The 14619-nt window shown below is 44.3% G+C and overlaps 1 protein-coding gene across 1 annotated transcript in view; it reads left to right on the forward strand.

Moving 5' to 3' along the window:
• The window catches only part of CAPN13 (calpain 13), a 60973-nt gene that overhangs the window by 15672 nt on the left and 30682 nt on the right, over positions 1-14619 (forward strand). The window contains exons 3-6 of the mRNA XM_054024478.1: positions 3473-3542; positions 4518-4636; positions 8540-8673; positions 13703-13877. Of these exons, the coding sequence (XP_053880453.1) occupies positions 3473-3542; positions 4518-4636; positions 8540-8673; positions 13703-13877 (498 nt within the window). The remainder of the gene's footprint in view (positions 1-3472; positions 3543-4517; positions 4637-8539; positions 8674-13702; positions 13878-14619) is intronic.

Below are 14619 nucleotides of genomic sequence, written 5' to 3' on the forward strand. Positions count from 1 at the left end.
TAGGCTTATGCTGCCATGCCACAGCCCCTCATGGCAAAAATGGGGAAGGAGGAAACAATACAATGATTAATTTATTAACTTATGGTTATTTTTAGTTATGGTTCTTTGTCTCCCAGTAGTGCATTGGGGTCCCATTGTGCTAGGCACTATGCAAACACGTACTCAGAGAGACAGTCCCTTCCATGAATAACTGACAGTGCAGATAGACAAAGAGTGGGTGGGAGATGGAGAGATAAAGAAATGAGATTTGCCCAAGGTCACACAGCAGGCTAATAGCAGAGCTGGGAATAGAGCCCAAATCTTGTGATGCCCAGCCATACAATTGCTCTTGAATGGGAGGAGGGCACCCGCAGTGTTTCACGAGCCTGCAGAGTCTCACTATTAGGGGAGCCTGGGGGATTATTCACAAGAGCTTGAAGCACCAGTACTGGTGCCACGTACCATTGCTTGGGAAGAGCTGCTTTGTACCATCTCCCCGAAGGGGAGCTTTTGATGGGCTCCTGGGTGCTTTCAGTCACCATGAAAACGTTTCAGGAAGCTGACACGTCTCACCGGAGTTCAACTCACCCAGCCACATGAGTCACGTCAGCTGCTAGTCTCATGTTTGTGCAGAGGGTTGTCAAATCAAGTGGGTGGGAGGGAGCATCCGCCCCAGCTTAAAGAAGAGCTGCTATGTTATTTTGTTTACCCCAGCTGTCAAATATTTTACACCTCTTGTGTCTTGTTGTTTCCTTAGGCGTTTTCATTTGCTTCTGCATTTAGGATTAAACACCATTTCAAAACAGACTGTCTGTTTTGAAATGGTGTTTAATCCCCAATGCAGAGGCAAATGAACATGTCTAAGCAAACAACAAGACACAAGAGGTGTACTCAGCCAGCAGATATTATAAGGGTCACTCGTACAGAAGACCCAGAGAGATATTTAAATGAGCATTTTCCTACCATAAATACTAAAAGCCCATGGAATTATCTCTTTAATCCCAAAGCATCTTTACAGACCTAGGGAGTGGTACAGCATTGCCATTCATTCCTGTCCCTGGTTTGTCCCTCCAGTAAGCCCAGCCTGGTCATGTCCCTGCATACGATATCCCGCCATCTAATCAATGGTCAGTCTCATGGTCGGACTGACTTCAGTTGTGTTTGCATTATTTCCCTGGGCGTCCTGTCATCTGTTTGTCTTCTGCAGGGCCTCACTATCACAATCTTTTTGATTGTAGCTAATTCTGTACCCTGATTTCACATCCAACTTGCCTTATAATTTTGTCTTAAAATCATTCCCTTTTATACCTTCGGTCGTTCAAAAACACCCTCTCATCTCTACAGCCTCCAGCCGTCTGATGTCTCTTTCATTTAATGCAGCTGGTTCCAAATCATAGAGTAATACTGTTAGTACACTGGGCTTGATAAATTTTCACTTTGGTACCAAATAGAATGCTTTTATCAGTCCATAATTTTGTCAGTTTCTGTGCAGCCCTTGTAGTTAGGGGACATCCTCTTTTAACCTCATCCTCGATGGACCGTCCCCACTGATCGAACTTCCTAGGTACACATAAGATTTTACTTTGTTCTACAACTTCACCATTGCTTCATTTCAACACTTTATGGATTGTCCCTTTTCCAAGTTGTAACCACTTTGTCTTCTTAGCGTTTACTCTCAATCCAAGTCGATTGCATTTCAATCTTCCAAGGTAGCAAAGAGTATCCTCGTTATTTCAAATGTGGCTAATAGTTGTACGATGTTATCTGCATAAGCTAAGAATCTTAAATCTAGCTTATCCAGTGTCATGCCCTGCAATGTGTCTAACATTCTTAATGTCTAGTTTAAAAACATGATGAAAAGCAATGGTGATTCCATGCCCCCTTGTCTTGCACCAAGTTTTGATTTGGAATTATACAACATTTAAGAAAAAATTAGGCATGCAGGGTTGAATTCAGAGGCTTTTGCTCTTTAATCATCCAGGCAGAACTCTTACTGAATTCAGGGAAGCTTCTGCCTGAGTGAGGCTTGAGTAAAAAACCAACAGTAAGGACTTTGGAATTTGGTCCATAGTAAATAAGCCCTGCGTCCGTAGCTCCATTAACAGAAATGATGCAAAACAGCCCAGCCAGATCTAAATTAGGGATGTGTGACTCACAAAAGGCTCAGAGGTTTAGTCTGGAAAAGCATACACAAATCTGGATGCCTAGCCAAAATCGGGATGCCTAGCTAATGATCTGAGCTTTCTGGGGCCCTCTCTACAGAAAGACACACTCAGGCCCAACTTCCTTTTCCCTTGGACTGGTCCCAAGTCCCCCTACCTTCTGATTCCTAGATTGGAAGGCGTAAAGTTCTCCTCCAAAGGACGGGCACCCACTCCCCAACTCAAGGAAACAGCATGGTTTGTTGGAGCTGCTCAGTGCCCAGATGTTATGGTGATGAAGGCATTAAAGAACCTCACAGACTCTAAGGCCAGAAGGGACCATCATGATCATCTAGTCTGACCTCCTGCACATTGCAGGCCACCTAACCTCACCCACCCACTCCTGTAATAGACCCCTGACCACGGCCTGAGTTACTGGAGTCCTCAAATCGTGATTTAAATAGAAAGTCTCCCCCTCTTCCAGTGGAAGGCAGAATGGCTGTGGATGTCAGGCCAGGGAGAACGTAATTCTTCCTCCCCTTGTGAGAGGCAACATGGTTTTAGGGAAGGAAAGCCCGAATCTCTCATTTCTGTCTGCATGTGGCCAGCAGCATGTGGAGAGCTCCAAGGTTTTTTTCTCACTCTCCAGGTGGCACAGTGGTTTCAGAGAGGTGATTTCTGTCCAGGAGGCTTAGAGGATGACAATAAAAATAACAATACTTAGCGCTTGTATAGTGCTTTCTCTTTGCAAAGCACTATGCTAGCACTACATCATTCATCTGGACCAAGGGTCAGCAACCTTTCAGAAGTGGTGTCCCGAGTCTTCATTTATTCATTCTAATTTAAGGTTTTGCGTGCCAGTAATACATTTTAAAGGTTTTAGAAGGTCTCTTTCTATAAGTCTATAATATATAACTAAACTATTGTTGTATGTAAAGTAAATAAGGTTTTTTAAAATGTTTAAGAAACTTTATTTAAAATTAAATTAAAATGCAGAGCCCCCCAGACTAGTGGCCAGGGCCCAGGCAGTGTGAGCGCCACTGGAAATCAGCTCACGTGCTGCCTTCAGCACGCGTGCCATAGGTTGCCTACCCCTGATCTGGACTTTACCTCTGAGAAACATCTGAACTTTTGGATGTCTTTGTGAAGCAAATCTCCAGGGCTTTTGCAGTTCTCCCATCATTGCTTTTAAACAGTCATGAATTTCAAATCACCAGGAGGGTGAGGTAGCACATAATGACCTCATAGGATATCAGTTGAAAGTCACATAAGAGAGGCTGTGTGGTTGTGAATGATGCACTGCTGGTAAGTGTTGGATACTCACACTGGTCTTTACATTCCCTCTTTTTCAGATGATTGAGAGAAATCCCCATTTAATTGTGGATGGTGTTAGCAGATTTGATATCATTCAAGGAGAAATAGGTAAGATCAAAGGTCTGTTTCAGGGGGTAGCCAGCCTGAGCTGTAGACCAGAGTCCTTTCCTTTGCTGCTGTCTGAGAGCTTGGTTTGGTTTAGTGCACACACTCACAAATCCATAGGGAATCCATCCCAGACATTAAATTCCATTGTCTTTTACAGCGCCTTTGGGCCAAGGCACTTTGATGTCTCAATGACTCCCATCATCCTTTATGTCTGCAGAACTACGGGTGCAGAAGGGTAGACCCAGACCAGATAGAAAATGAAGTTCCATGGGCCAAATTCAACCCTCATATAAAGTGGGTACAATTCCCATTGTGTGCCCTCTTCTATCAGAATTGGATTTGGCCTCGTGACCTTCTCGTGACCCTGAAGTCCTTGTCTGGTGACTCTCAGCTTTTCTTTTCCACGCTCTTCTCTTTTATTGTCACTACTGACCAGCTTTTCTGATCCATGCATGAGGTATCTGTCTCTCTCCTGCTGTAGCTCCATCCCTTCCCACCCCCCACCCCACCAATCATGTTTCCTTTTGAGAGTAACAGGAGTATTCCTCTTGAAGAAATAGCACTGTCATCAAATGGCTCATCCTAGCTCAGGGTCAGTTGCCTGCACCACTTCCTATCCTGTAGAACTAGGATACCCACAAAGGGAAGGAGCTTCTGTGTGATGCCCGGTGCCTCCGCACAGTGCCTTTGGCTCCCTCTTCCTTCATGGCAGTCAGATACCATAGCGATGGGTGCAGTATAGAAACATACATGGATGGGTGGCTGGATGGCAGCATGCTCCCTGAGGCCGAGTGTCTCTGAGTCTTGGACAGTCTGCCCACGTTTTTATTTTATCCAAACTGGTTCTTCCAGTCCTTCTGCAGTAACCCTGTTTCCTAAAGAAAAGTGTTAGAAAGATATAGACCCTGGCAAGGCAGAGGGAGATCATGAGGCAATACGTGTAATTGCATCTGGTTTGTTATTGTCTCCCTGAAGGTGATTGCTGGGTTCTGGCTGCCCTGGGATCTTTGACATTACAGAGGCAATTTCTGGAAAATGTTCTGCCAAAGGACCAAGGATTCAAAGAGAATTATGCTGGGATTTTTCATTTCCGGGTATGTACTATGTGTGGTAGTGATTTTGCTCCACCTTGTTTGGGTGGAGTGTTCAGATGGTTCTGAACTACCACCCCAGATCCAAGCACCCCTGAATTTTGGGGAAGTTCAAATGCTGATCCCCTGCACAGGATTTTGCAAACGGCCCTCTATTTTCTAATGGGCTGAACCAACCCCCTTGATCCAGACACCCACAATTGTCAGATTATTTGAACCTGGTTCTAAATGTTATGGTTTGATCCCATTTCTAGTGAATGCTGTTCTTCTTATTAATTAGTGCAAATATGTATTTTTTACAGAAGTCCTGCCTCTCTTTCAAATCTGACAGTTATGACTGATAGTAAATCTGGGTTTGTTGTCCAGTTGATCTTTTTATTTCTGTGTTCTGCAGCTTCACCTACCCGATTCCATCAGCTAGGCAGGAGTCGCCAGCCCTTTAACACTGCTCAGATAACGGGTTTTGATATTTTAAAAATGGGTCTGATTCTAAGGGACAAATCTCTTTGGGAAGAAACTGAAATTTACTAATCTTGAAATACTCAGAATCCCCCAGATAGATATGTTACTATTTTCCGTGCACCACTTATTCAACTCTGAGAGATTGGATTGGGTGAAGGGCAAGTATCATATGATCTGTTCTTAGAGGAGTTGGCATAAGAGGGAGACTTTACATTGGAGTATAACAAAGTGCCAGAAACTAAAGATGGAAATGAACCATTAGATCACCTTGTCCTTTCCCCATACCCAATGCAAAATCGTTCTCAAGTGCATTCTCTTTTACTTTGTCCAGTTTAAAAAAGATGATGCTAGCAATGGCGCTTACACAATTTCTCTTGAAAGACTATTCCATAGTGTAACAGATCTTTGTACTAGAATGTTCTTGCTAGTCCTTATGTTCCATTGCTCCTAGTAATACCAGGTGTTTCAATCCTGACTCATCTCCAATATGCAGAGGGACATTATACAAGATAAACCACCTGACCATACATTAAAATGAGGCAAACTAGAATTTCTTTCATGAGATTTCCCCAAAAGATTATTTAGGAGCAAACTTTAACTCTCAAGCAATATGAATACATTCCAGTATTTGAAAATATGTTTTCCCTGTCTTCTCACCTTCAAAGCAATACACATCCTTCTCCTTTTCCTCCAACAAGCAGCCAAGACAACAAAAGACTGAATGAAAGCATCTCTTCGGTAATACCCTTAAATCATCCCACCAAAGATATTTTAGTGCTGTCCACATTGTATGTCTCAACATTCAGTTCCAAGTAACATCACAAACAAGGCATCACTTTCATTAGTAGATATAAACATGTCTTATCTTCCTATAGTGTCTTTCATCCTTCAGGATTTCAAAGCACTCTACAGTCCTAAGAGCTGCTGACAGCCTCCTACCAAACGCTGAACCTGCCTCAACTCCCAAAGCAGTCAATGGGAGTTAAGGAGGCTCAGCATCTCACAAGGATTAGATTCTTGGGGTCAAATTTTATCCCTAGTGTAAGTACACTGAAGTTAATGGAGTTACATCAAGGATGAAATGAGCCCTTTGTGTGTACAGGAATCCCTTTACCCATTACAGAAGCACAGCTAGCCCTGGAGTGGAACATGGCAGCCATTAGAACAATATACTGCAGCCCTGTGCAGCAGCTCAAGCTAAGAAATGAAAAAGTATTTCTTATCCAGTTGAAACCTCTGGAAGAATTAAGGTAGAGTGGAACTGCCTGAGATGGAAACTAGCCACGGCACCAGGATTAATGTCCTTGTTCTTGTGAAAAGTTTGATGGGTGCTTGAATGACGACAAATGGTCAGAACTTCGGTTTCAGGGTTCATCCAAGAAGTATCTCCTAACACCATAGTGGGTCACAACCCTGCCTACAGAGGAGAGTTCAATGGCATGAGATTTTTCTTCTTGGCTGCCCCTAGCTCCTGATCCTTGAAGTTTGCCACCTCTCCAGACAAATAAAGAAAGGACATAAAAAGGATGACTTTTTTTTTAACCAGCAAAATCTATTTTCAGTTTACATGAATTGGCACAATAGTGGGTGCAGTCTGCCTCAACAGGACCCTTTTCTATTCAGTTCACAGTCACTTTCTCAGCTGCAGCACCTAAACTCCTCAGGGCTGCCTCCAAACTCTCAGAAATCCCACAAAGCCTGAGTCTCGGGCCAAAAGCCAGAGGTTAGGCCATGGTCACTGGTTCCTGGGTGGATTCAGAGGGCAGAATGCCCCTTATTGAGTGATGAACATCTCTTCTAGCAGCATCCTGGGGTTTGCCTGGAGGACTCCCACCTAAGTGCTAGCCAGGCCAGACTTTCTAAGCTTGTGAGACATGACAAGGTCACAGCCTGAAAGGGCATGGCAATCAGAACATCTGCAGCACCCTTTATCCAAGAGAAAACTAGCAAAAGGAAAATGTAATTCAATACTTGGATGCCCTCCTAGACTTTGTTAATCCCCAAAAAGCAGGAAGAGTCATACTACATTCTGAACTTTACTTTTGTCTATCTGGATTCAAATTGCAGTAATTCCTCAGACACCTCCTTGTTTATACTCCAGAAAGACGTTTGTCTGCTATGTTTGCATATGAGGTGCTGCATGAAGGTGTGACTGATTCCCAAACCCAAATTCTTTGGCCCTACAGGCCTGCTGCATGCAGGTTGGTTCTTGCAATGAGCTTTCCCCTGTTGAGCCAGTGCTCTTGGCTGTGGCAGAAAAGGGCTCTTCCTTTTGGAAGGCCAGTGCTTCAGATCTTCCAAGCTCTCTCACATCTGTGTCTTTCTCCTGTGCAGATGTGCCTAAATTAAAGATGGGCTGATCCCAGGGCCTTTTGTCCAGCTGGGCTCTCCTCAAACCTGGGTGGTTCAGAAAAAATAGAACCTGCATTCAAGCCAATCCTGGTTTTACTTTTGCAAAATCTAAAACACTGCTCCTCATCTATCTTCAACCTAAACTAAATGGAAGATTTGGGTTGAGAAAGACTAGGGAGAATTATCAAACCTACATTCCATTTAGAACCTCAAGCTAGTTTGCCACTGAGGGTACCCACTGCAAATACCAATACTGTTCAAACAGAGTAATGCATTACTGTAATTTTTGCTCACACAGCCATGGAAATATAGCAATGCTGGGACAAATTTATCCCTGGCATAACAGCACAGAAGTCCTTAGTATTACTCCAGGTATGGATTTGGCCAGTTGTGATATCAAAGTCCTGCTGCTCTACATTAGTTTGCTAATGACTCTAGCAACAGTTCCGTTAGTTCAACCCCTGCTGATCACTCTCCAGCTGGATCTGTCAGAAGAACACCTGTTCTGTCCAGCTGTTGAAGTGGCCAATTGCCACCTTTTCATTTGTCAAGCTGATGGATAATAGCCCCAACTGTGCTCTGCCTGTCCAGTACAATCCATGTCAAAGTTTAGAAAGATCTAGATCTAGAAAGTTTCAGACACAGGAAAGAGAGGGAAAGGACTATCCAAAGACTATCTCTTGGTGAAGAGCATCTCTGAACCTGAGATGTACCCAAGAGAAGCTCCATATAGAGCTGAGTAGCGAGGCGTACCACTTTGTTTGGACGCTTAGTTTTCTGCCCTTTTCGAAACACCTGCCTCAGTCCAGTCATGGTAATACTCACCTACATGTACTTTTCCTCCCATGTAATTCCAGAGCTCTTTGTGTCCAGAAATGACCCACCACCGAAACGTAGCCACTTCTCAAATGAAATTCAGCACCTATTTAACAGTACACAGCAGCAGTACAAAATAGCTTATGAGAGAAAGCAAAGAAGTTACTTACATTCCTGGTTTACATTCACTCTTGGCCTATTTCTGGAGACTGTCATTTGGCAGCACTATTTATTCTTACAATAGTTTTTTTTTTCCTTTTCTTCTCTTTTTTCCAGTTCTGGCATTTTGGAGACTGGGTGGATGTGGTGATAGACGACCGGCTGCCTTTTCTCAATGGGAGGTACCTGTCTGTTCAACCGTGCAGCAGAAATGAATTCTGGCCATCCCTGCTAGAAAAAGCATATGCCAAGTAAATATACCCGCCAAGTCTGTCTTTCCTGCCATCGCTGAGTCTTGTGCTTGTGTGGCTATATGTTGTGCCAGCTGCTTTGGACAAAGTACCTTGTGGAGTGTTGTTCAGGACCATGGTCCAATATTTTGAGCACTGGATATGTAATGACGGTGGCTGCACGTTCTTGCAGATATTACAGGTTAAAGACTGTAGATTTTAAACTGAAGATCTAAAGTTCCCTGGTTCTCTTATGTGCTTTTCTTTCCGAGAGGCAGTATGGTCCAGTGGATAGGCCATTGGTATGGGACTCAGGAGACCTAGGTTCTATTTCTGGGCCAGCTACCAATCTGCTGTTTAGCCTTGGAAAAGTCACTTCACCTCTGTTTTCCCTCCCACATTTTCTCTATTTAGACTGTAAGCTTTTTAGGGCATGGGTTGTCTCTCATTGAGTGTTTGCACAGAAAGGGCCCTCAGTCTCAATTGAGGCCTCTAGCTTCTACCTTAATACTAATAATGAATAAAACTACAGTCATCAGTGGGGACCGAACTTTGGATTCTCAGCATCAAAAGCAAAGTTCTGTCTTACCTGAGTTAAAGAAGAACACTTCAGCTGTGAGTAAGTAGCAAGTTGTTATACTCACTGAGACCTGCAACTAGGAGCTATGACATAAATTAAGTCAGTGTATTACCTATATAACACAGGGAGTGCATTAAACACATAGTGGGTCACTCACACTCACTCATGCCCGTCACCCCAATCGGGATATGGGCCGCCAACCACCGATCTCCAGAGTCCTCTATCCTGGGCCATTTGCTCTAGCTGGTTCCAGGTATAGCCCATTTTTATGCTATCAGCCTGAAGGTGGCGTCGCCAGGTGTTTCTTGGATGGCCTCTTTTCCGCTTGCCTTGGGGGTTCCACCACAATGCCTGTCTAGTGATGTTGGTTGGCTGCTTGCGTAGTGTGTGTCCTATCCAGCCCCACCTTCTCCTTCTAATTTCTTCCTCTGTTGGAAGTTGACGGGTCCTCTCCAAGAGGTAGATGTTGCTGATTGTGTCTGGCCAGCGGATCTGGAGAATCCTTCTAAGGCAACTATTTATGAAGGTCTGGATCTTCCTGGTGGTTGTATTAGTTGTCCTCCAGGTTTCAGCTCCATACAATAAGACTGATTTCACGTTGGAATTGAACAGTCTAATCTTTGTTGCCAAAGACAGCTCTCTGGAGCTCCAGATGTTCTTGAGCTGTAAGAAAGCTGCTCTTGCCTTACTGATCCTTGCTTTGATGTCTGCATCCGTGCCACCCTGTTGGTCGATGATGCTGCCTAGGTAGGTGAAGGACTGCACTTCTTCCAGAGGGCTTCCGTTCAGTGTGACTGGGTCATTACTGATGGAGTTAATCTTGAGGATCTTGGTCTTGTCCTTGTGGATGTTGAGGCCAACCTGTGATGACGTGGCTGCCACTACGTTGGTCTTCTCTTGCATCTGCTGTTTGCTATGCGAAAGGAGTGCAAGGTCGTCGGCAAAGTCCAGGTCATCAATCTGGGTCCACACCGTCCACTGGATTCCGTTCCTGCGCTCATAAGTGGATGTCTTCATAATCCAATCAATGACAAGGAGAAATAGAAATGGTGACAACAAACATCCTTGTATGACTCCGGTTCGCACCTGGAAGCTGTTTGTAAGCTGCCCTCCATGGATCACTCTACAGTGTATGCCGTCATACAAGTTCTTAATCAAGTTAACCACCTTTGCTGGGATGCCATAGTGCCGAAGGAGCTTCCAGAGAGTCTCTCGATCCACACTATCGAATGCTTTCTCATAGTCAACAAAGTTGATGTACAATGAGGAGTTCCACTCCATAGACTGCTCGACTATGATGCGAAGCGTTGCTATCTGGTCCGTGCATGATCTATTTTGCCGGAAACCTGCCTGCTCATCTCGTAGCTGTGGATCGATGGCATCCTTCATTCTCTCTAAGAGAACTTGGTTGAAGACCTTCCCTGGCACCGACAGAAGTGTGATTCCTCTGTAGTTAGCACAATTGCTGAGGTCTCCTTTCTTGGGGATTTTAATAAGGTATCCCTCTTTCCAGTCTGCCGGAATCACTTCTTCTTCCCATATCTTCTCAAAAAGGGGATACAGCATTTCCACTGAAGCATCCTTTCAGGGCCTCTGCTGGAATATCGTCAGGTCCAGCCACCTTCCTGTTCTTCATCATAGTGATGGCTTTTCTGATCTCATCTCTGGTAGGTCTATCACAATTTGATTGGAAGGTCTTCGTTGGCTGGGTCAATGTCTGGTGGATTTAGTGGTGCTGGTCTATTTAGAAGTTCCTCAAAGTGCTCCGCCCATCTATTCATCTGTTGTTCTATTTCTGATATAGACTTTCCCTGCTTGTTTTTGACAGGGCGTTCTGGCTTGCTGAACTTTCCAGACAGTCGCTTGGTGATGTTATACAGCTGTTTCATATTACCATTGTATGCTGCCTGTTCTGCTTCTGCTGCCAGTCCATCCACATAATCTCTCTTATCCTTCCTAATATTCCTCTTCACTACTTTATGGGCTTCAGCATACTCTTCTTGCGCTTTAGCCTTTGCTGCTCTAGTCCTGCTGTTATTAACTACTGCCTTCTTCTTCTTTCTATCTTCTGTCTTAGTCAAGGTCTCTGCTGTGATCCACTCTTTCTGCTGCTATTTCTTGATTCCAAGCACTTCCTGGCATGCTGACCTAAGTGTCTCTCTCACTTTCTGCCATCTGTTGGGTACACTGTCTTCCTCTTCCTCAGACCGATCCTGTAGTACTGAAAACTTATTCTTCAGCGTCAGTCCAAAATCTTCCTTGATCTTATGATCCTTCAAAAGGCTGACATGGTACTTCGCTCTTCTATCTGATGCATCTATCCAGTTCTTCTTCAGCTTCAGCTTCAATCTGGCCACCACTAAATGATGGTCGGACGCTACGTCTGCTCCTCTTCTAACTCTAGCGTCCTGCAAAGATCTTCTGAACTTCTTACTAATACAGACACGATCGATCTGGTTTTCCATCATGCCTGCTGGCGATACCCAGGTACTCTTGTGGATCCGCTTGTGAGGAAAGATGCTACCTCCTATGACCAGGTTGTTAAGTGCACACAAATCCACAAATCTCTCTCCATTCTCACTTATCTCTCCCAGAGCGTGGGTCCCCATGACTTGTTCATATCCTGTGTTGTCAGGTCCAATTTTGGCATTAAAATCTCCCATAAGGATGGTAATGTCTTTGTCTGGGAGAGTCTCTAATATTTTCTGAAGTCTATTGTAAAAATAGTCTTTGTCCCCCTCTTCACTGTCATTGGTTGGAGCATAGCACTGTACAACATTCATCTTAATCCTCTTCATTTTAGTTCTGAAGGATGCTGTGATGATCCTGGAACCATGTGCCTCCCAACCAATCAGTGCTCTCTGTGCCTGCTTGGACAACATGAAGCCTACTCCCTGTGTGTGGGGTGCGTCACTCTCTTCATGTCCGGAATACAACAACAGCTCTCCTGTCAACAATCGTCTCTGTCCAGCTTGCGTCCATCTTGTCTCGCTAATGCCTAGTAGGGTCAGGTTGTTGCTCCTCATCTCTGCTGCGACCTGCGCCGTCTTTCTTGACTCGTACATGGTCCTCACGTTCCATGTACCGATGGTAATCCTCCTGGTTGCAAGAAGGGTAATCGGCTTAGTGGCTTCTTCACGACTTTCACCACCCAGTGTCATGCGTCTTCGAGTTGAAGGCCCTTCTTTTTCCAGGCTAAAAGACTGTGTTATCTCTATTGTTGGCGTTTCTGTAGCAAATTAATTTTTTTACGGGGTGGAGTTGCTAGCCCCACGCCCAACCCTCCTCCTTTATCCTGACTTGGGACAGGCAGATGGCCCCAAAGGACCTCTCTGGTGGAGTTACATAGTGGGTAGTTTAACGAATTCAGCAAGGAATAAGCAAATGGTAAAATGATAACTGGGAGACACAGAAGTGGAGAATTTTGCCACAATGTACTTTAGAAAAGTTGACTCTGAAGTAGGTACCACTTTGCAGTGTGAGATTTTAAACAGAGCAAACTGAACCTCTATTCAATTGAATTTGCAAGAGTTGCTATTTTATGCGATTCCTATTGAGAAGTTTTCCCCAGCGCATATGGCAAATTCCTTTCATCAATGTAGGCCAAGGACATCATTCCAAAATACAATTAGCCCTGCATTTCATTTTCTGATTCTACAGTTTATGAAATTCACTGTACATTGTGGTTTTTAATGATGTATATATTCATGCTCTAACTACAGTACAGTCTAACTCAAGATTTTTTGCAATTGCAATGAAAGCACAAGATAAGAAAACACAGATCCTGCTTGCAATATGGCCTTGTGAGATCTCTAGTGCTCAAACATTGTTACTATCAGATGGCTCTTGACCTGCTGATGCACAACCAGTGGTGGTCTCAGTCCACTTCTCTGGGCTTAAGTGGGATTGAAATGATGCATGCTGGCCCTCTACACAGTGGGGGATTTCCTTCTTTGTGCATTACACACTAGCTATGTGTGTGTATGTGCCTATGCACATACACATTTGATCATGCCTCCCTCCACTGGCTGATCCCAATGTCTAGACAGCCTCATACATTCTGAAAGCTAGAGGAATCCCTCTTTAGCTCAAGTGGTAGAGGTTTCTTCTTCCGGTGCTGAAGGAACCAGATTCAATCTAGGGGTTACCATTTTGTCTGCATGTAGGGTGACCAGATGTCCTGGTTTTATGGGGACAGTCCCGATTTTTGGGTCTTTTTCTTATATAGGCTCCTATAACACCCTCCCACCCCAGCCCCTGTCCTGATTTTTCACACTTGCTGTCTGGTCACCCTATCTGCATGTGCATTTCAGCCCCAGCTCATGACACATAGTACATTCGTAATATGTTTGTGCACCACAGAGAGTATTTAATGTGCATCCATTCGGTTAATTTCTTCTATGCATTGCTTACTTGGGTGGACCATAGGAACAAATCCATTTCCCCCTTCTTCTTTTTTTTTTTTATCAGATTCCGAGGCTCCTATCAGAACTTGCACTGGGGTTACATTTCCGATGCGTTAGTAGACTTGACTGGTGGAGTCCAAGTGCAGTTTCTTTTACAGAAACCTCCTTCTGATCTGCAGGACATAATAAAAGCAGCTGCCAAATCACAATGCCTGATGGGATGTACCACGCCAGGAGGGGTAAGCAGGAGGGACAGGCCTTCTTGCCTTTACCATATTTATATTTTTTTTTTTTTTGAGGAAACCAGGAATCCATATCTACCCCTGTACAATAGGTACTCTCTGAGGGGGCCTGTAGTGTCCCTAGTGGTAGAGAAGAAATAATACTTAGCTGTATTGAATCTAAAGGGATTTTTTTTTTACTGGGGTTGCTGGCCAGAAGTTTCCAAAGCTCTCAGACTGACTATGCTACCCAGCATCACCAAAGAGACTCTCACTAAATCCTGGCCAGGACTGAACCATTGTAGAAGGGATGACTACTTGACAGGGCTAATCAGCAAAGATGCCAGAAATCTAGGGCTGAGCTACTTGGATAGAAAGTGGATGCCGAAGCCCAAAGGAAGTTTTCCGACTCAAAAGTGCTTGATTCCATAACTATGTTTTTTTATAGCTCCTGATTGGTGCCTCAGTCCAGCATAGAAACTGGCCTTATGACTTCAGGACCAGAATTTGAGATAATCAGTTTCTAGGGCAGGAAGACCAAAAGGAGGTCTTTGGAGAAGACACCCAGTATGTCTGCTGCTGACAGCTATTGGGTATTGGCTGCTAGTTCAGTTGGTAGAATCGCAGGTTTACATTTGAATAAAGCAGGCTCCTCGTAGGCTGAAATCACACTTCTGAGATACAGGGAAAGAGATAATGCTGCTTGGTGGGATGCTGCTGGGCTGATGGGGCCATCATAAGAGCACCCCTGTTGACTGCG

Source organism: Malaclemys terrapin, chromosome 3 (assembly GCF_027887155.1).
Source record: "Malaclemys terrapin pileata isolate rMalTer1 chromosome 3, rMalTer1.hap1, whole genome shotgun sequence".
Classification (NCBI taxonomy): domain Eukaryota; kingdom Metazoa; phylum Chordata; order Testudines; family Emydidae; genus Malaclemys; species Malaclemys terrapin.